This window comes from Cryptotermes secundus, unplaced genomic scaffold, assembly GCF_002891405.2.
Source record: "Cryptotermes secundus unplaced genomic scaffold, Csec_1.0 scaffold682, whole genome shotgun sequence".
Taxonomy (NCBI): Eukaryota; Metazoa; Arthropoda; class Insecta; order Blattodea; family Kalotermitidae; genus Cryptotermes; species Cryptotermes secundus.
The window spans coordinates 52,514-78,202 of NW_019730110.1; the positions used below are offsets into that span (position 1 = coordinate 52,514).

Here is a 25,689-nt window from a genome sequence, read left to right on the forward strand (position 1 = left end):
CACTTAAAAAAATTTAATATTGTTATTTGCTTATTCGCGGCATTTTCCTTTTTCTGTTGAATACTTAACACAACACGCTTCCTTTTACACCCTGACATTTTGCTAATGCACTTGAAGATCGATACAAAGAGACTAACTTGGGAGGTGTATCTGTCCTTTAAACTTTCCACACATCCTTGCATTCTTTCACCCCTACCCTAGAACATTGTGTTAGCATAACAGGACCAAAAAATGCAGAGCTCGGTTCACACTAGTACTAAAAATAGTGTTACAACTCACCATGTGAAACAAAAGTGAATGAATATTAAACAACACATAAGCCTCAAAGAAAGCTCCGGTTAAGCCGCAAACCGGTTTATCTACCCCTGGATAATCGAGAGTTGAGTGTATGTATATAAATAAATGAAAAAAAATATATATATAAATTAACATGTTCTGAAAAATTTAGATCTAACATGATATTATGATTTTAAGACGTTAAATGTTTCAGTTTTCTTGCAAAGCATACAAAAGGCTAAAGTATGGACATACAACACAATGTCTCTTCTTGAACCCATTTTATAATTAAACTTGGTGAAATCAGTGAATCCTAACCTTGCAGCTATAACAAGTGCTGTTTCTCAACAAATTAATTTGACAAGAAGTGATGTTACAAATTTGTGACTTCTCTTGCAGCATCAGGTACTCTCTGTTCTGTTAGCCAATTAGAGAGTCATGGAGATGTGACAGGAATGCTGTAATGTTTTCAGAATTTGTTAAGATCTATTACTTCTTGAAAACAGACTCCAAAGACAATGTCATGTGAGGTTGGATAACTTTATAAACTCTAATTAAAACTATTACACAGTTTCAATCTAATTTTTATGTATAAATGATGAATTATAAAACATCTGGCATCTTATATTGGCTTCAGGTGATTTTTCAGTTGTTTTCATTCAACGTTTCGGCTCAACACATTCTCTCTCTCATAATCTCTTCCTACTTTTCTTTTATGTGATATTATCAATTTTAACTAATTTATTTATATATGCATCGGTCATACATCTCTGATTACAATTTTCATTGCAAAATTTGCATAGTTAAAATCTTATCATATCTAGAAATGATATCTGTAACCCAAATATTTAAATCTTGTTTAACTATGTTGCCCATTCTAATCTGTAAAGTATTATTTATACTCTCCCATTTATATAATACAATCTCTATTACAAAATTCCTTGTTTCTCACTATATAAAATATCCATGTATATACAAAAACACATCATTAACACTTTAAAAACTGTTCCTAGGTTTTCCATCTAGTCTTTATGACAGCTGTTTTAAAGAAATTGTGTAATAGGTTTGATTAGAGTCAATCCAGGTTTTCCATCTAGTCTTTATGACAATATCTGTTGCAGACAAACTGTGTAATAGGTTTGATTATAGTCTATCAATCAAACTATACTTTGTCATCCCAGAAGAGAGTAATCCTCAGTCAAGAAGAACATTTTCAGATGAATGCGGATGTACACAGTGTTAACACAAGACACATACACTGTCTTCATAAACCAACTGCTAACCTCTCATGCTTTCAGAAAAGCACATATTATGCTGGGTCAAAATTTTTATTAACCTGCCATCTGATCTCAAAGGTCTTATGAATGAAAAGACACGATTTAAAATAGCACTGAAACAATACTTAAATACACATTCATTCTACACTGTTGATGAATACCTACTGTCTAAAAAATAACTTATGTGTGTTTAAATAGCCTTGTGTGTACTCACTGTGTATTCTTGGTTTCTCTTGTGTGAGAACTCCATTGGGACTGCACTGTTTTGTATTTATATGACATAATCCACATCCTACAGTCATTTTGACTAACTCTGGATCCATGGAATGGAATGCAATGTAATATAATGAAGATTAATGTCTATAAGGATGTTATATGGTGTAGATAATTAAACTGTTTCAGAGGAATCTGAGGCTTCTGTCTTCAGGGCAAAAGAGTAGTCTGCACATGAAAAAGGTTTATAGGAAGAGAGCGAACAGCAGGTCCCTCGAAATGGTAATTCCCCCCCCTCAAGATTACACAACGTCACACAGCGGGAAACAGCGATCTTCATAGCCACCAGCATGAGAACTTCAAAACTGAGAGCATTAATGGTAATTAAGATTAATATAAGATGATTTTTAAGCTTGGGTACTTTTATTATATTGTGACATGGATGATGGCACAACAGGAAGTAGGGGTCACGTGAACTCTGCGTTCTTGCAAGTGACGTCACGTACTCACACTCCTCCCATCATTACGCAACACTCGGTAAACACCTCTCCCTACTAGGCTGTGACGTCACGCAACAGGCAAGTCCGAGCAGCGACTACTGCTAGGCAATGCGTAGGTAGAAACACCTGACAACAATACTTGATATCTGTTGATGAGCAGCAGTGTGTTCTCTATGTTGTCCGTGCCGAGCTTAAATAAGGAGCAGTGAACAGTATTCAGGAGTAGTGAGTATTGAGTTAGGAGTTGAGTTGTATCGAGTGAATGGCAGTGACTCCAGCAGGAGAAGTAATTGTGTAATTGTGAATTGTATAAGTGTAAGCGTGAATGTGGAATGAATTTGCTATATCCAATAAGGCATGAAGTTATTTGTCACGTTACATACCCAACACGTGACAATATGTTGCAGTACAGAATCTACTAATATGGCAAATTATCTATAAAATGGCACATTATACTTCTGTACCACAACACAGCATGTGTTAAGGAGATATTCATTAATATAACAAGTATGTTCATAAAACAAATGACACTGTATTTAATGTACTCTGATGGAAAAGTCACGAAGTGAAACCAGGATGGCAGCAGAACTGATTTCTTTCTGAATTTGTGATGTGAAACAAATTTAAATACAAAGTGTTTATAGAAATGATAAAAACAATTATATTTAAATAAACTGAATAACTGTCATTAGTACATGTAATATTAAACATTTTTCACCTAAGGAAAAGTCTGACTGTGAGATATTTCATTTCTCATGACCTTTTTGACATTAATTGAATTCAAGAGATAAGAAACATAAACAAATACAGGAATCACTTTATTACACATTATGTATTCTTTGTATGAAATGCATAAAAATGAGTTCATTGTGTGCGTTGGCCAATTCTTTCTATCCATCCATACACCCATTCTTCCATCCACTTGTTCCATCTCCGAAATCATTCAACAGAATTTTTATAAATAACCCTCTTATTCCCAAGCCCTGCCACAAAACTATCTGCTAGGAAGGCTAATGTTGCTTGAGGGTAAATGTGGTTCCACAGAAAAACCCCAAATGCTTTCATACATTTTCTTCAAATGGTCAAAGATGTTGACAATGTTTATAAGCTGGTTCTTTCCTCTACACATTGGTACATCATACTTGATGCAACCTATTTGCCAGAAATGCTGTACTATGAAAGAGAGAGAACCTCTTTAGCTGCGACAGTTTAACATAGATACACCAAGCATGTCAAATCAACTTGTGGCATGCAAAGGGATAAAACTCATATTCGAAGTACTCGTATACACTAAAGTCTGTTATGTGAATTTAATTTTGATCTGTCATGGTTCAATGTAAGGCCTACTTTACATGAGGCCTGGCCAAAATTTTACCTGTGTTTTTGAGAATTAAACATAAAGCAAGATGATACGCAGTATAAAATGTGCAGAGGATTAAGATCTACAAACACGAAACATTTTTTGCATATGTTGCATATCTATTATTTCATGAAACAGAAATCAAAATATTGTCACGTGTTGGGTATTGCACGCAACAAATAACTATGCGTGGGTCTCGGATTCAGCGAATCTTTATTGGACGCTTCACTTATACACTTACGAGTACAATCATTATCCACTGCTTCACTGTTATAATTACTTCTTGTTCCACTGTCGGCTGCTATATTTCAACTTTCTTCAGTGGCGGCTATTCCAAGACTTACTTCTGTATCTCTCGGCATCTGCCCTGAGACTGTCTGGCGAATGCATTCAACCCCTTTTTATACCCTTGGCCGCTGCTATGCAAATGAACCCTGTTATAACCGTGGAAACGCTGCTTTGTTGATTCTGCAATTCCTATGCAATGACCCACTTTTATTGCGTTGTCTCTGTGGGAACGCTCCGTGTATTCGTTGTAACCGTGGAGATTCGATGCTCTCGACGCAATGGCTCTCTGTTGTTGCGTTACTATGGAAGTACTTTTCCAAACAAGTTACAATATGTTACTGTGCAACATGATATCCATGTTGTTTATCGGACGCAAGAAATGAAGCTTATTTTCAAAATGTAGAGTTTTCTTAAAATGGAACAATGGACAAAGCTAAAAGAATTGTCTTAAACAAAAGCATACCGACTGGATGAAATTTAATGCAGGTCTTTGTTGGATTTACATGGGAACTGTTGCTTGTGGGCAGACAATTGGACAAAGCGTCATGATGAAACTAACAGGTACTTTTCCAAACATGCTTACTTAAATGTGCCTAAAAGGAGTTGTGATATTCAAGTTCAAATCTAGTGCTGACATGGTGTAGGGATTAGTGAATAGCTCTTATTGCTGTTGTGAATATGAATTTTTTCACACTCCATACACACAACATTGAGAAACAAAATGCTATGCAGTAACAGGAAAGATCACCCCAAAACTCCAAGAAACCACATAACACAGACCCACCATGATTCAATTAAAGAAGGGAAGAATTCAAACTTAGAATGTCAAAATTAATAACTTTAAAATTTCAACTTTAATTTTAAAACAACAGATTTTTATCAAAAACGAAAAATGCAAATGACAATGTGCCACCTTGCAGAGTAGAACATACAACACGCAACGACCCGAAGATGACTACACAGTAGTCAAAACATGTCACAACAGAAACTAATAAACTTTGTACTGAGTACACAGTACTGAGGGTGCGAATGACTGATGAATAACTACACAACTGAATATCAGTGGCGTTTTGCAATTAAGTAATATAAATATAGCAATAAATAAACAATGGTTACATTTACACATCATATGCATAATGACTAGATGAGGAATGCGTATAGGATATTGGTGGGAAAGCCAGAAGGAAAGAGCCACAGGGAAGACCAAGGTGTAGGTGGGTGGACAATATTAGAATGGATCTTAGAGAGATAGGATGGGATGGTATGGACTGGAGAGATCTGCCTGAGGATAGGGACCAGTGGAGGTAACGAACCTTCGGGTTCCATAAAATGATGGGAAATTCTTGAGTAGCTGCAGAACTGGCGGCTCCTCAAGTAGGGCTCAGCTCCATGAGTGAGTAAGTAAGTATGTATAATGATTAAACTGCCTCTGTGGTCTAGTGGTTAGAGTTCCTGGCTACAGATCCACTCAGCCTCATGATAATAATTGAGGAGCTATTTCAAGGAAATAGCGGTTCCATTCTAGAAAACCGAAATTAACAGCCACGGGGATTCGTTATGCTGACCACGTGACACCCTCTATCCACAAAAGTTGGCACTAACTTCGCTGACAAGTGGCGGTTGCTTGGTTAGTATAGTTCGCTTGCGGACTAAAATCATGGAGTTTATTTTTTTATCTATAATAACTATTCTACGCTGATTAAAAACAAAAAATAATACTCACAGATAAGTTTTCAACAGGGATATTGAAAATGTGGATTTATGGTACCCTTGGAAAGCTACTTTGGCACAGTTAGGGGTACGAATACTGGAGTTTCAGAAACGTTTCTCTTAAGAATGTAATATGTGAAGCATGCCTGTGAAATTTCTTTACCTTGATGTATGAGCATAAGCCATCCCCTTTGGGCTGACTGGTGCCCGGATCTGTGTACAGCTTAATCTTCATTTTGCCTGTCTCTGCATCCTTCATTACAAGACCACACTTCTGCATCACGTCCACAAATTCTTGTTCTGTGATGTCGAGGGGCAAGTTGCTCACATACACCTTTGTATTAAATTGATCGTCCATATCAAACCAGCCTGAAAATATAAGAAGCAATTACTTAAATATGCAACTGTGAATCAGACTTTTATTTCTTATGCAAACATAAATTGTTTTAACATTTTTAAAAGTTCTGACAGGCAGGATGGAGGCAAATCTGCATATGTCTTGACAGGGAAAATCTGAAGAAATCAGCACATCAAAATTACTGGGATTTTGGGCTTCACTTACTCAGTATGTCCAGGTTCTGTTAGGACTGTGTTCATTAAAAATAAAAGACATGAATTATTTTCAAAATTTCACTCTTTTTATTCAAAATAGTCTCCTTCTGAATCAATACATAGCTGGAATCGATGGAAAAGTTTTCAAAAACAGTCACTATACTCCTTTTGTGGAATCGCATTTAAAACCGCGGTACATTCCCTTTGGATGTCCTGGATGATGTCGTGACAGTCTCCTTTCATCAGCAACTTAACTTTTGGGAACAACCAGAAATCTGCTGGAGCCAAATCTGGTGAATTGGGAGGCTGATCAAGGACTGTGATCCCTTTTCTGGCCAAAAAATTGCGCATGATCTTCGATTTGTGGGGTGGGGCACTGTCGTGGAGGAGCGACCAGGAACCTTGCTCTCGATATTCAGGTCAAATTCGAAGAATTCTCACCCACAAACGATTGAGGACTCCGAGATAATAATCAGAATTCTCTGTTTGACCTCCTGGCAAAAATTCCTTGTGAATGATTCCTTTGGAATCTAAGAAAACTGTTAGCAGTGTCTTCACTCGACTCTTTTGAATGCGCACTTTCTTTGGTTTCGGCTTCTTTGGGCTCAACCACGCTGCACTCTGCCACTTTGTGAGAGCTGAAACTTCAAGAATCTTAACGCCACAACTCACCAACAGATGGCATTGCAGGGCTAAATTAAAAAAAAAAAAATATATATATATATATACATATGGTCCTAATGGATCCTGGACACACCGTCACACCGTGTATCACCCAGTATTCTAGAAACCTGAGAATACAGAGTTTCAGTTACTGTATCTGTTTCCATCCTCAGGTGAGGGGGAGACATATACTCTGTTGGGTCCCATAGAAAGAGCTAACCTCAATCACTGGGCAACCCCTGTCACTATAACTACAGCTATATAAATACCTGAAACCAGGCTTTGTCAAAGGAAAATAACAGGAAAACATACAACAAAAACTGTAATAAAGCATGCACAGCCATGAAACTAAGATAGAAACGGAGGTGAAAATTTTGTGCAACTAAGTCCATGAAAACGGATGCATAGAACTGAATGAAGAATTCTGTGAAACCATTTTGTGTCTTCCATTATCGCCAACTGTGGAGTAAAAAAACTGAACACTCAGGACTAAAACCTTATAGAAACACACAAAGGATCTGTCACGCCATACAGATCTTCTCTGTGAACTGGTGACTTCTTTGCTGATAACAGATCCAGATTGGAGAAATATCCAAACTGGGTTGGCCAATCAGAGTGGTTAAGCATGCCATATGGCCTTATTCCTTGTATTTCATACACCTGCTGATACTTTCAATTTCCAAAATCCTAGCTTGATTTTTCTATAAGACCCACTTTGAGATTGTGCCTATACTGACGGAGCCATACAGTTCACAGGGAATGCTATAAGCACACTGTGCTGCCCGTGGGGCTCTTTCTGCCCTGGTTTTCATAAGTGAACTCCTAAGAGTGTGTTTTGTTCTGAAGTTGTCCTAATGTTATATCAATTCCATGGGTGGGTTTTCTGTAAACTTTGGTGGCCAGTGTCATCTCTTTCCTGAAGACCAGAACATCTGGAAAAGGAATTACATCGTCCGACTCTATTTCCTTAGTGAACTGGATGGAAAGCCTTAAACTACCAAGGTAGATGAGGAAATTCTGTAACTGCAAAGGACCATGAGGCCAGACCACAAATGTATCAACAACACACTGGAGCCACAGTGATGGTTTGGTTGTGCTGAGTCAAGAGCCAGTTTCTCAAAATGCTCCATGCTAATGTTGCTAACAATGAGTGATAAACAGCTTTGAACAGTACAGCCACCTTTCTGCTGGAATCTAAACCAGCACATACTGAGTAACTATATTACTGACCTGCCTGGTCCCTACTGATCAAGCAGCATGAAGGGTCCGATGTGAGCTGAGAAATAGGAAGTGAAGTGAATTCTCCAATTCTGAATGAAAAGATGACAAAAGCTGTAAAATGTAAACTTACTGGGTTCCTGAGGTCCTGCCTTTCGTTTCATGCCTGGCTGATCTTCACTGTTTTCTATTTTATCTCCGGTTTCTATCTTTTTCTCTGCTGAAACAGCAGAGCTGGTGTCTGTAAATCCGTAGTTCATTTGGTAATGTGCCAAAAAATCTTCATCCACCTATGAAAGTAGAAAACTGACAATAAACACTATTCAGCTTGTAAGACTTCAGGTTCCTACCACAATGACAATGTAGAATATAGACTCCTGAGATCTTACATCATGTAGTACGGAAGAAATTTACTCATAAACAAAAACAAAGAAACTCCGTGTTTTTGGTCCGCAAGCTATACCGACCAAGCAGCCGCTGCTTGTTGGCAAAGTGAGTGCCAACTTTTGCGGATAGAGGGTATCACGTGGTCAGCGCAACAGATTCCCATGGTCATTAATCTCGGTTTTCTAGACCGGAGCCGCTACTTTTCCCTTCAAGTAACTCCTCAATTATCCTCACAAGGCTGAGTGGACCCTGTTCCAGACCCACTACTTCTCAGAAGTAGTGAGAATCGAACCCGGGACCTCTGGATCTGTAGCCAGGAACTCTGACCACTAGACCACAGAGGTGGTCAGAAATTTACTCATATTTCAGATAAATGTATTACCTCCATATTTGGGACAGAACAGTGTTCTAACCTGAAGACAGAATATGTTCCTCAACACTGTCAGTATACGTCTACCAGGCTACATGGCATTTCATCTCGGCAAACAGTATTCTTTACCATTCAACTTCATTAATGTATATATAAAGCTGCTATGTGCTTAATTAAACATCATGCCATGAAATATGGGGAGTGAAGGCACAGCTTCATGCCTCCATTGCTTGACCCTTCACTATGTTATCATATCTCTGACTGAGAGCTAAAACAGTCTGGCACTGCAGTGCTTGTGCTAATGTAAAGGTAAAGTTGTCCCTGTGCTTAACTATTTAAACACTACGCCATGAAGGCATATGGGTGAGTGGATGTATAGATACACATTTTCCTGACCTTGGCACTAGAGGGAGGTGAGTGGTCAGACATCACCTATTGGATCACAGATGCTGATAAAAGGGAAAACATTTCATTCACTGAGCTAATAAAAATATTTGATGTGGATGCAATATTTATAATTCCTGAGGTCTGGTGTCTCATTTTATGTAATTTATTGAGTATAATTAACAATTAAAGTTATTTCAAATTCCACAAACATAAATGATAAAATTGATGTTTTTGGGAAGATGAACTGGCATCTTACCTTAGGAAACCAGGCATTCTTCTCTCTGTCCCAGATATACACAGTTCCATCTGTGGCATCAGTATACGTATGGGTGTCTCCCTCATACCCATACGTACCAGAACTCATATCCTGCTTCACTACGCTGTCATCTTTGTTTTCGCTGTCGCTCTCCTCAGACTCTTCTTTGTTTGCTCCACAATCTTTATGTTTAATAACCCATGAGTGTTTACTATTGTCAAATTTGTAAGTAACGCCTGCAAAGAAAAGCCCCCAAAGAACTCAGGTATAAAACAATTTCAGTCTTCATGCAAACTGGAAAATAGATCAGAAATGGGTTCAAATTTCACATTTGGAAAGAGCTGGGACCAAAGAAGTTTCCACCAGCACTGCAATCCTGCAGTGGGTAGGCTGACATATTACCATGCTAATAATGAAGGGGGAACCCTTTTATAATAGGCAAAATATACAAATGGGGTGGACATGTGAACATACCAAGAAAAAGTCTTAATACAATTCGTCTTTCTCACTGACTATGTTTCATGTTGCACATATATAACGTATATTATATATTAATACTATATGATCAGATCAGTCAAACCTTATATGTCTCTTTCATCACTGGTAATGATTTATTACTCCTTATTTCATTCTATATTATCTTATGGCAAAAACTTTTTATGTTACAAAAAAGAGTTGTTCGTTTAATGACAGGATATAGAAGTAGGACCTCATGTAGGGATCTTTTTAGACAGAGATTTTACCATTGAAATCTCTATATATTTTTTCAAACCTGTTGTTTTTTTCTAAAGAATATGAATTTTATTACTAATTAGGATAGGTATAATGTACAGACCAGACACTGTGAAAATTGATAGTTTCCTACTTCCTCTCTATCATTGTATCAAAATGGTGTTTACTACACTGGTATTAAGATTTTTAATAAATTACCACTTGAATTAAAAGAGCTTGTAGAGATGCCTAAAATTTTTAAGAGTTCCTTGAGAAGATATCTGGTGTTGCACTGTTTTCACAAACTGGAGGAATTTTATTGTATGCTTAATACATTCTTCATTTCCATTCAATTTTTTGTAATCACATTTATTTATGTTCTATGTCTATGTTATGTATATTTTACATTGACTTGTTGCAGTGATTAATTGGAACATTTGTTCTGATATGTGACTCATTCTATATCCAAAGGTTTGTGAATATACTTCTCAACCTGTATCTGCATCTGCTTGAATTTTAAATAAATGAACTATGAACACGCAGGTCTCCAGCACCTATTTCCTTCATATATGTTACTGATAAGTGTTACTCTTGTGAGCCTCGTAACTTAAAAATGAGGATGCTCAAACATGGGCAATTCATTAAAACAAGTTCTACTTATTCTAAGTAAATTCTTTTTATAGCTTACAGTTCAGATCAACTATTCCAAAAAATTACAGTATGACATTAAAGAGTGTTTCATTTTACTTATATTTCCAGAGTCAGGTGATCATTTCTTTCTGCATAACTTATATATACAAATTAAAAACAAAGGGTGGCAGATTAAACTGTGATTATTCTCAAGTGGAAGGCTATTCCTTCTTGTAGGACAATTAAGTATTCAATTTTTGCTGATATGATACTTTTGCTGATTTTAATTCTACCACCCTCATGAGAAGGATAGAACAAACTATTTTTGTATCTGACATTAGTTATTTCAACTCCTTTTACCTGTTTTGACATCTTTATAACAGTAAGATTCCCCATCAAATTCATAATCATTTCTAGACGTCTGATCTCCATTTGGTTTACGGTGAAGTCTGCTGTCTCCAGTTGTGTCACTTTGTACTCCACTTTCAGACTTCAACATACTTTCCGCGGAATTTTCTACACTATCTTCTTCCAATGGTTTTCGTAACACCCACTCGTTCTTATTTGAGTCCCAAATATACTGGTGCTTCGTTACTGGGTCTGTGTAAACACAAACGCTTCCCTCATAATGGAGATTAGAGGTGTCAATTTCATCAAACTTGTCTGATAAATCAGCACTGACTTTTTTTAATTCGTTTCGAGAAGTTTCTGATTTCTCTGCAACATCTGAATCTATTTCTGAAGTGTGCTCCGAAGGAATTGATGCAGCGGGATGTTCCTCTACGTGACTTGATTCTCGCGTATCTTCTGCCATTACGAAAGTCTACTTCCCAGCAGTTATACGCAAGATATCTAACTATGAATCTGAAAAATGTTTACATTTAAAATCAGCACATAAAGAATCTCACAATATTACACATCGCGTCTGCCTCACATTACATCACAGTCCGCAAAAAGAAAAAAAAAGATATACGAATGGGTACATCAACTCTGCCATCTTCGTTCTACCAACATAAGTTTAAATGAATTCTTTGACGCAAGAGCCTATGATGTTACATTACTAATATTATAGCTTTAAATACTAAGAATTCAAACGATGTTCATGATATATTGGTCGGGGCAACAAACCTTATATCGCAATATTTACAATTAATTTTGTAAGTTTCAAATTGGTGTTGGCGGTACTGTACACTTTGGGAGTCGGTAACCTTCATGCTTAATGAGAATTGCTGCAGTGAAGGTAACTGTGTAGATGAAAATTATAGGCCGGCAAAAGCCTTGGCTAGGGATATTTATGCTTGTGACGACGAGCAGCAACTACTGCAACCCTATTAACGCGCGAATATAACCATCGTACACCCCACAGGTATACTCGTAATGTTGGGTATGATGATAACAATCCTCTAGGTTATTCAGGATCATTGGTATATGATCAAATCACAAAAGTTCTTCGTGTGGAAGGGCGCGTCAACGCGAAAGTTACGTCAACTTCAATTAGGAGTTTATACAGTATATTCTATTGTTAACACACGCCGATCAAAGGGGCCGCGAGGTCTAAGGCATAAACCATCTTCGCCCGCTCGAACACTGGGATCGTGGGTTCGAATCCCACTCGAGACATGGATGTCTCTCTCTCTCTCTTCATTGTATTTTTTTTTGTTCTGTCTTGCGACGAGCTGATCCCCGTCCAAGGAGTCCTACCGGCTGTGTATGGATTAAGAAACTGAAAAAGCGGCCAAGGCCCACAAGGGCTGTAAAACCATAGACAGATATATTTGTAACATAGGTACAGTATTCATAGGCCAGTGGAAAATTCAAACATATTAGTTTAATATTTTCCCCATTACATTGCAGTATGTGGGGCTGATATAAATGCCCTGTGCACANGAATGAAGAGAAAGTCATGGTGAAACGTGAGTGCATCAGTTCATGACATTACATATTTCATTACTGTTACTGTTTAGTGTATTGTATGCTTATTGTTTAATATTAAATTATATAATTGTAGTTGTACTTGTATTTACATCGTGTTCATTGTGTGTAGTGTGTCCTTTATTGTTTGTGTAGGTTTGTGTGCTGTGTTTTGTTTGAGCATGATGCGTTATTTTGTGTGATGTGTTATTTGTGTGTCATATCTCATTGTAGTACCACTGCCACTGGATAAAAAAGCCATTTTCAGTTAAAATAAATAACAATATCATAAGCCTTAAACAAGTATTTAGAAGAACTTGTAAAATAAATATTTGTTTCCAATAAAAATAAAAATATAAATACATACACATCTCAGCTAATACAATATCATATGTAAGTACAGGTATTCCAAGTTATATGAGATTATAAAATGTTTTAATTTTAATCCAGTCAATTAATTTACACAAGATTCAATTAACAGCATCCACTCTAATCCAAATTATTTGCTCGTTGACTGTGAGTTGATGGGAGGGGGGGGAGAAGGAGAGTAAGGCACTGTGCTGAAATCGTTGCAGACAGCCATGCAACCTCTTCTGCACACCTGCTGTTAAAATAAGGAATTAGAGGCTGTGAGCAACTGAAGATACATTATTGGCATATTGTGCTGTTTACATAACAGCTAGAATATTCATGCTGTTTGTAGCAGTTCTCCAACATTTTCATTGAGTCTTATTGGGGAAATTATACTATATTTATGTGACTTCACCTTCTGCATCTTGTTTCCTGGAACAAAATTATTACATAAATCAAGGATTACCTGTTGTTATATCAGAGAAGCATCACATATTAGCAGAATTGTTTTCTTTTTTTGTGGTTGTTAAGAAGTACAATATTTCAGCAGTTTTCTGTGTGATTAGGACCTTTTTTATGTTTACTGACAGTGTTTGTTCTTCTGTACATTTCTTATCTGTTTCTTCTTTCACAGTTTTCCAGATTGCTTGTACTTATTTTTGATTCTAATCTGTTTATTGTGATGCATATATTTTGCCTCTTTATTGACTTGAATTTTAACTTTCCAGTATATCATGTTGTGAACTTTCATTATTTGGTTGTTGCTACAGTGGCTATTTAGGTATAGATATCATTTATGTTTAGAATATGTATTGATCCATTTCGTTAGCCATTCATTATGTTTAGACACTCTGTTCTCCATTTTGGTGAAGAAACTTACATCAAAAGTTTGTAAAAGTTCATAAAAGTGTTACATTTTGAATCTACATCACAGCTGCTTGATACTCTTAATTTGCCTGACTTAGATTTGCCATTATAAGTCTGGTTTGTTTCTCGTAATTATGATAATTTAAAAACAATTCTGTATTTCTTACAACTAAAAGTTTCACATCATGATCAGATAATCCATCTAGAATTGGTTCAATATAAATACAATCTTTCCTATTGTTGTCTATAAAAATATTACTCATCACAGTACTGGTTTTCTATGCAGAAATCAACTGCTGATGTAAGAATGGAAGATACTAGTACTGACTTTAGGTATTGTTTGTTGTAACTTTCAGTAAGATAATCAGTATTTAATCCACAAAAGATAAGAAACTCAGGTTTACGTTTATAAAGTTTATAAAGATAATTTGTGTTTTCTAAGAAAAGTTCAAAATCACCCGTGGGGCCTCTGCATGTAGATATGACATGAATGTTGGAGAATTTTGATTCTTGTTACACAGAATTTTATGTCCTGCTCATTACAGTGATGTTAGATATATCTGATGATTACATTTTGGATTCCTATGGACAAAGATACTCACTTCTACTTACCAGTGTTTGTCTACAGTAGGCATCTCCTGGAAGAGAGCTGTCATAAAGCAGGAAAAAAAAAATGGATAGGTAGAACTGAATTGCCACTATAAAATTTTCCCTATTTTCTCTGAAGGTTTATGCTTCTCAGCTCTTCATCGGCCTCTTTGCATGTCACATAATTTTCCCACATTTTTGGAGTGATATTATATTTGTGGGAGAGCTGAATAGAAAGAGACCATTCTCTATCTCAGAGAGATAGTATGGGATGGTGTGGACTGGATTGATCTGGCTCAGGATGGGGACTGGTGGAGGGCTCTTGTGAACACAGTAATGAATCTTCAGGTTCCATAAAATGCTGGGACGTTCTTGAGTAGCTGCACAATTGGCAGCTTCTCAAGAAGGGCTCAGCTCCATGAATGAGAGTGAATGAATGAGTTTGAGTGATATGAAGGTTAGGTATTTATAGTTGTACTACTGTGTCTACATTCTACAGCAATATTACAAAAGATCAGCAATGGAAGTAATTATATGTGAATTCCAAATCTCTGATCTGTAGTCAACACAGACCTGTTCCAGTAGTTCTTAATCCTTTTCACATCTTCTATTCCAAACCCACTTTGATCACGACTGTCATCGTAATATCTCTTAATCTGGGACCAATCCAGTTCAGTGGGGTTGAAACAGCCATGATGTAGAGGTATGTGTGAAACTTTGTGTCCATGTTCTTCAAACAATTCAGAGATTTTATCCCTGAGAATTTCATATAAGGTACGTTCTTTACCAGGTAAAACCCCTACCCACAGCAGACAGCTCTGGTGCTCACACAGTGACTAGAAAACAATGTGCATTAATGATCGGAATTACTGGGTTTTTGGACTTTGTCCGTCATCTGGTAATCTAAAAACTCTAAATGTTTCGGAAACTGGATCTGTTGCCATCCCCAGATGAGGGGGAGACACTCTTTAGAATCAATGTACATTAAATTTACAAAAATCTAGCAGAAATAATACTCACATACACGTACACACTCTGTGTTAATTTGTTTCTTCATCATAGGGTAGGGTTACAGTGTTAGAGTTATATGTATGATTTCATGACCGCTGGCACTGATGTGGTCAATCTGTGAACGACAAACACCAGAAGCGTTATTGTGGATACAATGTTGAAAACAACTTCTAATCCATACGGTTGCCTAAACAAGGTATGACTTAACCTAGTGACAGGACTGGGAGGGCCCTACTTCACACACTGTTCACATACTCTGAATTTTTTTAAATGTGCATATACATCAGAGTGTTGAATGTCCCCAAAAGTTTTCAAATCCTCAACATTTTCAACAATTTTCTAATTATTCCCTTATTCAAAATAGACATTTATTAAGATTATTAACACATGGGGAACTATGAAAATTTCCACAGTTTAATATTTCGTTCTATGAATAACTGTTTTTGTTTTTAATTTCCTAACCTTGTCCAATTTACTGCATTCTCGCAATAAATCAACGTGCTTCTGTCACTCCCTGTTTAACCCGGGCGCGTCACTGTGACTCCACCACAATGTTCACCTACAGCCGTCTTGATAGGTCTCCTATACATAATGCAGGCTGAGTTGAATCTATTCAGAAATGTTAACTGTTTTGACAAATCTGTACAAAGATTCACACGCTGTTCACATTTCTTCCACATGAACTATGGTTGAACGTGATCGTCTAATCCAGTCTAATCGATGCCATCACTTTCTTGCTTTTGGTCTGAGTCTGTAATAGAACTGCATCATGATCACATACATTAGTAGACACCATTATAGACTTCGTACTTATAAATCTAACGCAATAACGCTGTATGGGGAAACAGAATCTTTTGCAGATCACAAATTGCTTGTGTATTAGAAATTATGTACACACTGAATAACCAAACATCCTATTATTTAAGATCTGTATTTAAAAGAATAATATAATATGCTTAGATGTAACTTCAATATGAACACATCCTTCAGTATACATACTGCCTATATATGCAAAATTAATAGAATTATTAAAGTTATTTGCAATTTTCCCCCATTGCGTATACATGACCTACATGACGTCCATCTTGAGCGTCTTGAGCGTCTTGAGGGTCCACGTATACCAACATTGCATCCGGAATTACCCAGCTTGTGGCTCATAATGTATACCATACAAACAAGTATTGATTATCAGCTGTACATAATTTCTGTTGACACATTTTTTCAATTAAATTCTTTTACATGCTCTGGAACAGGTTCTACAAGCAATATCTATCATGGCCCCATCACACGCAGATTTAAAATACTTGCCCGAATTTCACGAAACTCGACATGATTGATATGCCACTGAAGGCCAACCCATAGCCATAGTTTTCAATTTGTTACAATCAGTAATAAAACACAATGGTCGCGCAAACTTGCGAGGTGGGAGATACAAACGTTTCCAATGAATTCCCAGCAGCATACCACTGCGCATCCAACTGGGCACCTCCTTCCTCATTGGGTCAGCATTTAGGTAGATTGAGCAATGTTAGGTTAGGTTAGGTTACAAAGTAGATAACTTTCAGTCCAATATGACACACAGGTTTACAACACTTGAGTCCTCATTCGCCTTACATGTTTCGATTCAAAAGAATCATCTTCAGAGGCGCACCACTACGAGCAGGAAACACTGTCACATAAGATGTTTTAACATTATGCATTTAGGTTATGTATAGTGCTCACTATATCACAGATTGCCCTATGCAGCCATGTTGACGTGTAGATTTACGTGTGATGTTTCGTTTAAGCGTATTTACTGGGTATTCGATTGGAGTTTCCCACTGCACGCAATGTGATGTTCACTTTTCCATAAAATAGCTTCCCTATGTATTTAAAATTGTATTAAAAATCTTTTGTATGTAAAAAANTGGGAAACCCCAATCGAATACCCAGCAAATACGCTTAAAAGAAACATCACACGTAAATCTACACGTCAACGTGGCTGCATAGGGCAATCTGTGATATACTGAGCACTATACATAACCTAAATGCATAATGTTAAAACATCTTATGTGACAGTGTTTCCTGCTCGTAGTGGTGCGCCTCTGAAGATGATTCTTTTGAATCGAAACATGTAAGCCGAATGAGGACTGAAGTGTTGTAAACCTGTGTGTCATACTGGACTGAAAGTTATCTACTTTGTAATGATAGTGTGACGGACCAGAATGAGACAAATCAAATTAAGTTAGGTTAGGTTAAGTTTGCGCAACAAACTACTGCGCACCTGCTCCCTTAGTCAGCATATGTTGAGACTGAGCAATGTTGGGTTGGGTTAGGTTAGGTTTTGTCTGCGCAATACACCACTGCGCATCCAGCTGCGCAGCACCCTCCTCATTGGGACAGTACTTGGTTGTATTGAACAGTATTAGGTGAAGTTAAGATAGGTTAGGTTTGAGCAAAATACCACTGCGCATCCACTTATTCCTGCTGGCCCAGTTGCGTCCGATAGTATTAGGCTTGGCTGGGCTGCATTAGATCATATTGGCGCATCTCGCCAGCACTTATCCATCAGAAGATGAAATTGAGCCTTCTCATTTGAGACTTTAAACCACTGATACATTCGACTTATCTCCTCAGATATTAAAATATTTTCTAGTCTCGGAAAAAACAAGACTTTTTAATATCTGTATATTTCGATTATCCAAGATTTCAAAATTTGAGTAGGTTTTTAAAACATTTCTAAAAACTAAAAATTATAGAATATTTTTTTAATAATTGCGTTATTCATAATAAATATATTTTGGAATTTGTAAAATGTGGGAAACATTTAAACATTCGACAACTTAGATTATTTTATTTTAATGACAAATGCTCAAGTTTATCGACAGATTAGGTAATTATGTAAATTAAAAAATATATATTATCAAAATAAAAAATCGACACATATCACTACACTTTAGCTCGGGAGTGTCACATGGTTTCAGCCTGATTATTCGGCTACATTTGCTCCTTTAAGTCTGCTCTAAATGAGGCTGTATAAATGTACATTCAGTTGCAGTTATTCATTTGTGGTCCATTGGTCAGAGTTCCTGGCTACAGATCCAGAGGTCCCGGGTTCGATTCCCGACGCTACCAGATTTTCTGAGAAGTTGTGGGTCTGGAACCGTGCCCACTCAGCCTCGTGAGGATAATTGAGGAGCTATTTAAAGGAAATAGCGGCTCCGGTCTAGAAAACCGAAATTAACGGCCGTGGGGATTCGTTGCGCTGACCACTCGACATCCTCTATCCGCAAAAGTTGGCACTAACTTCGCCGACAAGCGGCGGTCGCTCGGTCGGTATAGTTCGCTTTCGGACTAACACCACGGAGTTTGTTTTTTGTATGTTACAGTTATTCATAATTGCCCAGCATCGCGCACACATATTCTTCCTGATGTGGCGATGTACGTAAACCTTGGTGCCATGCTCTTCAGCCAAATCACAAATTTGAAACCAGAGCAAAAATTTCGTATAAAGTACGTTTCGGGTTGGTTAACCGTAAGTTATATGAAAATATAATAGAAATGAGACAGTTCTTAGGAATGTACTTACATAGTAATTTACATGTACATAGTTTTCCCTCAGTGTGGCTCGAAGCGGAGATTCGCCGACTTCTAAAGATGAACCTACTTTTCCACTAGTGCTGTGTGCGGTAAAATCAGCTGATTGACTCTGATTTTCAAACTCTTTTCTTGAAAGGGAGAACGAACATATCACATCTTCATAAACCCAGAATTTCTTAGAGGATATCCCTTACACATGACCGGTTTCTCAACACATTTCAAAAATTGGCAAGCGAGAACAAATGAAGATGCCCAACTATAAATACAAAATAGTTCTGGAAAATTTTCGCCATTTTGGAGTTCGTACTGTATACAGTACAGTTTAAATACTAAAGCTTAATACTGTATGCTTAACATAGAAAATACAATAAACTATCTCTTAAGACATCAAACCTACCTACCTACCTACCTACCTACCTAGCACCCGGCGCTACAGCCCTGGGTGAGCCTTGGCCTCCTCTACAACCAGTCTCCACAACCAATGCGCGTTGCCACAAGAATGGACCCACGCATGATGACCCGAGGCTGGTTGTTAGGTTTCTGAACAAAATTCTTTTTACAGGATGAGGTTTTAGCCTCATGCCCAACCCCCAACTTGGAGGACCAGGGTATCTCCCTTAGTCTGGACTCTACCCTTTGACCTTTCCGGCATGGGTGACCCTACTGGTAGCTAAACTACCGCCGGCATAGCCCTCCAGGTCACAGAGTCACGCAAGCCCCACCACCACGGCAAGTCGGAGATGTGCTACAGAAGGCCGGATGGGCATTGACTACCCTTTTTTTTTTTGTGTGTTTACAATATTTTTTTCTACAATAAAAAGAATCCCCACGGCCGTTAATTTCGGTTTTCAAGCCGGAGCCGTTACTTTTCAATCCAAGTAGCTCCTCAGTTATTCTCACGAGGCTGAGTGAACTCCATCCCAGACCCGCTACTACTCAGAAAATCTGGTAGCGCCGGGAATCTAACCCGGGACCTCTGGATTTGCAGCCAAGAACTCTGACCACTAGACAACATACGCGGTCTTCGTCGTAAGGCAGCGAAAGATTATTTAAATATATAATTATGTGAAATATTTCATGACTGTTGTCATTGATTCGATCAGGCTATGAACGATGGCCCCTATGAGCTTCATACGGGATACCTTGAACTTTTCATCCGAAGGGTTGCCTACACAAGATATGACGTACTCTGGTCCCAGGATTGGTATGACCCTACATGTTGTACTGAATACAACACATTTTACTCATTATTGCATATATTTCACGGAGACTTGGGCAATACGAATGCACGGAAGGAATTAATAGGGACATTTCTTTCATTACATATGCACATTTAAATATCACTGTTACAGTGATTAATTTCCATCGGCTATACAGATTGTGCTTTCATAATGTGGCGTGCCGCCAAAAAGCCGGGCGATAAGACGTCCATTGATAGGCAACGGCACGATAAAGATGCATACTTCAGTGGAAACGCAATACCAGCAGACCGATGCATAGGAACAGCTTGAACAACAACTGCGTTTCCCCGGAAATGAAAAGATGTCCATGAAAACGAATATTACCAGAGGATAAAACGGAACCCTTGAACACGATGTTCACTAGTCAGTCCGAGTGCACGTTATAAAAGTCCACCTTCGACTAGAGCAGAAGCAAGCTCGCATCCGACAAAGGACAGAAGACCCTTCACAAAGATCAGCGGTGCAAGTAATTTTAATAGTGAAGTTGTGAATAATTGTACTTGGGAATGTGAAAGAGATTGCCCAATAAACGTCTTTAGCCAAATCCGAGACCCGCTTGAATTTACTTGTCGCGTTACATAGGCAACACGGAGCAATACCGCATCCCTCCATGTACCAACTTCTGCATACTGGACAACTGACACCAATCTTAAAATATCAATGTAAAGAAGATAATTGTCCTCATACTCTAGATAGCGTAGTCTGTATAGCGACTAGCTACGGGCTCTACGACCGAGGCGTCGGAGTTCGAGTCCCGGTAAGGTCAAGAATTTTCTCTCCTCCATGTCGTTCAAACCGGCAGTGGGGTCCAACCAATCTCCTATCTAAAGGGTATCGGGGACTATTTCCCAGGGGATAAAGCGGGCGGGGCGTGAAGCTAACCACTCACTTCAAGCTAGTGCCGAGGTCAAGAAAATATGGGTCTATACATCCATTCCCCCATACGCCTTCATGACGTAGTGCCTAATTAGTTAAGCACAGGGACAACTTTACCTTTATCTTACATTCGTTCGTTATGTAATTTAGCTCTCTTTTTAAATATCTGTTACTTATTTTCAACATATCGATGTAAGAACAGGTTAAGAAATACCGGAAGTGGAAGACGGGGCGGGAATTATGAGTTTGAAGCATAAGGAATGGGGAAAAACTGAATGAATTACAAGTTTGTACAAAGTGCAATGTTTTCAGGAACATTAAGGAGGTATAATAAATACTGGATGAGTTCCAGGATATACATATGGGTTGCCAAAACAGATTTCCACACTCAACAAGCCGTGACACGAGTTTGACACAGAACACATATCGCATGTCTCTCGCCTCGTGGAACGAGTCGACATGATGTAGGTGGTCCTGCACAGTGGCGCACTCTAGTGGAATGTCACTGTAATAGAGGTACAATATCGTGTAGTATCTTGTGCTTTGTCAGCATAAAGGTTAACCTGTAATAGAATGTTTATTGAGATGTATGAGGAGTGGACCTATAGATCCACGTATTCTTGACCTCGGCACTAGTTGGAGGTGAGTGTTAGCTTCACGTCCCGGCCCCTTTACCTCCGGTGAGAAAGCCCCCGGAGGCTGGGTGAGCCCCAGAACCTGTCTGAACCACGCGGGGAAGAGAAGTGACCTGTACTCTGATCCTTCGGCCGTCCATTCGCTAAGCTGACTGCCCTATCCCGGCTCACATAAATTCGCCCCTGTACTTTATTAATTACCAGCCACAACATCAAGACGTATAAGGGAGTGGTGGTATAGCTCCACGAATTCTTAGCGTCGGTATTAAGTGAAGATGATTAGTTATCTTCACACCCCGGCCCCGTTATACCCCCAGGCACTGGGATCCCTATTCATTGCCTCCTACGACTCTCAGGACTACGGTGGAGGTAGACGAACCCCTTTCCGCGCGGGCTTGCACTCAATTGCCTCAATTCTCTTCTTTATAACTGTTTGGCACGGACCGCGTAGAAAATACCGTTCATTCTCGTATGCTAACCGTTTCCGCGGAAATGCATTTTCGTCACCTAACAATGGGCGTTGTCACGTTGTTTGTTTACACGGGAATGTGTTTACAGAGCCGTTGCCCAGAAACGAATATTATCTCAGAGCCGTTCGATGGCAACGGCTGTTTCTCTGAATCCACAGTTCTTGCTTCTAGCAAATAAGTCACAATATTTATATCGACAAAAATTAAAATATATAAAAGGATTCTGCTTACAGAATGTACAGTAGCTTTACTTAAATGCTAAAGTAGGTACTGTATGCAATAATTATTGCATACAGTAATTGCAATGATTATAATCATTGCTCTTTGATGAGTCAACAGATCTCTGGATAGGATTTTCGTAAATCACTCACTCGCGCACTCACTCACTCATGGAGCCGAGCCCTTCTCGAGACGTCGCCAAATGTGCAGCTACTGAAGAACTTCCCAGCATTTTATGGAGGTTCATTACCTTTAGTTGTTTCTTGCATCCTGTTGTGTATTTAATCAATATTAGAGTTAATTTTACCGTCTACACAACACATTTTTATTATTATTATCATACTTCATGTTTCGACCTCAATAGGTCATCCTCAGGTGTACGAACACAGTTGTATAATCACACGCAATCACATTCGTTTTTTCCACTCATTCGACTCTGTATCCTATCCAGGTCCACGCTCAATAATATATTAGGTTCCTCCTCATAGCCATCACGACCGATAACGACGAGGATCGTAAACAGATCCAGCAGCATCAGAGGACACTGAGGACAGCGAGACCTCCAAAAAGTGAAAGTACACCAATATAATAAAGTTGAATTTTAATGCATGAACTTTTAACCAATGATAATAGTTAAACTAGTTAAAGTGAACTGTACGCAGTGATGAGCGTAAGTAGGAAGAGACTGAAAAGCGAGTGAAAGTGAAAGTATACCAATGACCTGAATGAAACTTCAATTCACGAAATTTTAAATTTTAAATCTTAACTTTTAACATTTGTAATGGTATTTTAACTTGTATTTTTGTAGGTGGAACCTAATATATTATTGAGCGTGGACCTGAATAGAATACAGAGTCGAATGAGTGGAAAAAACGAATGTGATTGCGTGTGATTATACAACTGTGTTCGTACACCTGAGGATGACCTCTTGGGGTCGAAACATGTAGTGTGATAATAATAGTAAAAACGTGTCGGGTAGACGGTAAAATTAACTCTAATATTGTTCATTACCGTGTTCACAAGAGCCCTCCAACGATCCCTCTTCTGAGCCAAATCGATCCAGTCCATACCACTATCACCCTATCGCTCTAAGATTCATTTTAATATTGTCCACCCACCTACGTCTTGGTCTTCCTAGTGGTCTCTTTCCTTCTGGCTTTCCCACCAATATTTTGTATGTATTCCTCTTCTCCCCCATTCGTACTGTATTCTCTGTCCAACTCATCCTCCTTGATTTGATCACTCTAATTATACTAGGTGATGAGTACGAGTTATGAAGCTCCTCATTTTGTACTTTTCTCCAATCAGGATTTTCGCAACATATAGTGAAAATTTGTGACTACGAACTAAATTTACACTACGTAATAAAACGTTACTTACGCCACAATTTTTACAAGCTGGTGTTCTTCGTGGCCTCTGAAACTTAGGGAACGCTAGGAATAGACAGAGCTTTTTTTCGTGTATATGAATTTACTATCTGGAAAGTTTCGAAATGTGGTGTTGGAGAAGGATGGAGAAGATCAGTTGGACCGATTATGTGAGAAATGAAGAAGTGTTAATTAGAGTCAGTGAGCAGAGGAATATCCTACACGAAATAAGAAAACGGAAGGCTAATTGGATTGGTCATGTTTTACGCAGAAACTGCCTTCTAAAAGAAGTTATTGAAGGAAAGATAGAGGGGCGGATAGAAGTGACAAGAAGACGTAAGAAGATGCTGGATGACCTTGGGGACAGAAGAGGATACTGTCATTTGAAGGAGAAAGCTCTAGATTGCATTAAGTGGAGGAATTGTTTTGGAAGAGACTGTGGACCTGTCGTCTTGACAGATTACTGATGATGATTATGATGATGATGATGATGATGAATTTACTAGTAAGAAAGAAGTAATCAAAATCTACCATCCTAAGGGTACCAACAATTGACAGTTATTAGTTGTTTCAAAGATATATGTTGTTAATCTATTTACTCTTATGTTCAATATAACACTAAATGTTTAACAATGAAGTAACGCTGTACAGCGAACAGCCTGTGAATTGCTTAATGATTTGGTCACCAGAGAAACTAAATACGTAGAACAGTTTTCTGAATAATGAAGCAATAATACTTCGGAGAGGAAAGAGTTAAAAAACGCAGTTTCTAGAAACCGTCATTCTACATAAGGAACACGAAGTGAGGTTGGCTGCTAGCTTTAGTTTTTGGCTAGCTACCAAAGTCTGAAAGAGTTATGGACGAGTATTATGTAACTTGAAGGGTTGAAAATTGGATTAGAAGGGTAGAGAATGTTTGAATTATTACGCCATCACAGTAAAGCGCAGGTCATGAATCTTTTCTTATGCTAGATACCTTCCAAGGGATGTCGAGGCTTCCACATTTTCTAGACAGTCGGTTCATAGATGGCGACAGGGTTCTTAGCCTTACGCACCGGCCGACTTTTACACACAGAACTATTCCTGGTATTCATTTCTGTTAAAGGCTGAGTCGACCCCAAGACCACAGTACGGCTCGAAGGATTAGGTAAATTGGAAAAAAAAAATCCACCTCTTAAGACTCGAACCCGTGACCTTCCGCTTGTAGTATAGTGCCTCAACCAGCTACGCTACAGACGCATCAATAATATTAAAATAGGTCTAAAAGAAATAATTCATGAACTAGATTAATCTTCTGAGGATAAACTTCGTGCTGTCTAAAATACGGTAATAAACCTTCGGCTTCCATTATAAGCGGGACACTTCTTGACATGTTGCGCAATTATTACATTCTCAAGAAAAATTATCATCCATGGACTTGGTTTCTATCTCTGTATAACCTTAAGGCGATATTCCGGAGATTATAATAGACTTTTAAATCATTGCCATCTCGTTAAATGTGTCTTCTTGGGAAACAGCTGCAGATATTCCTTATCTGACGGACTAATCAGGTGAGCGTCATTGTGATGGTAGTGCCGACAATAATGTCATTTTATAGCTCATAAAATTTGATTCCAATGGACCTCACAAAATTTCACTGCAGCTCTTATCCCTTTGGGACCACACACATTCATTGTTCTTGATTTTAGTTACGGGTTTTCGTCTTCACGTATCGGTGAAATCTTTCTGTTGCATTTATAAAATAATCACTGTGTTTCCTGAGACAGTACCTTTGCC

General features: G+C 38.2%; 1 protein-coding gene and 1 long non-coding RNA gene across 3 annotated transcripts in view; both read right to left on the reverse strand.

Annotated features, from left to right (window-relative positions):
• The window catches only part of LOC111866202 (HIV Tat-specific factor 1 homolog), a 47,498-nt gene extending 35,706 nt beyond the window's left edge, over positions 1–11,792 (reverse strand). The window contains exons 1-4 of the mRNA XM_023854929.2: positions 11,159–11,792; positions 9,458–9,693; positions 8,191–8,347; positions 5,788–5,993 (exon numbers count right to left, since the gene is read on the reverse strand). Of these exons, the coding sequence (XP_023710697.1) occupies positions 5,788–5,993; positions 8,191–8,347; positions 9,458–9,693; positions 11,159–11,612 (1,053 nt within the window). The 5' untranslated portion in view covers positions 11,613–11,792. The remainder of the gene's footprint in view (positions 1–5,787; positions 5,994–8,190; positions 8,348–9,457; positions 9,694–11,158) is intronic.
• A 1,147-nt stretch (positions 11,793–12,939) lies between these two features.
• On the reverse strand, positions 12,940–16,619 carry LOC111866219. Of its 2 annotated transcripts, none has more exons than XR_004513189.1 (3): positions 16,526–16,619; positions 15,536–16,288; positions 12,940–13,492 (listed from the first exon to the last, which is right to left on the reverse strand). It is a non-coding gene; the product is annotated as an uncharacterized LOC111866219 (long non-coding RNA). The 2 variants fall into 2 exon arrangements; XR_002843109.2 differs by lacking the exon at positions 16,526–16,619 and having other exon boundaries at positions 15,536–15,641; positions 15,989–16,519.
• Between the last annotated feature and the right edge of the window lie 9,070 nt (positions 16,620–25,689).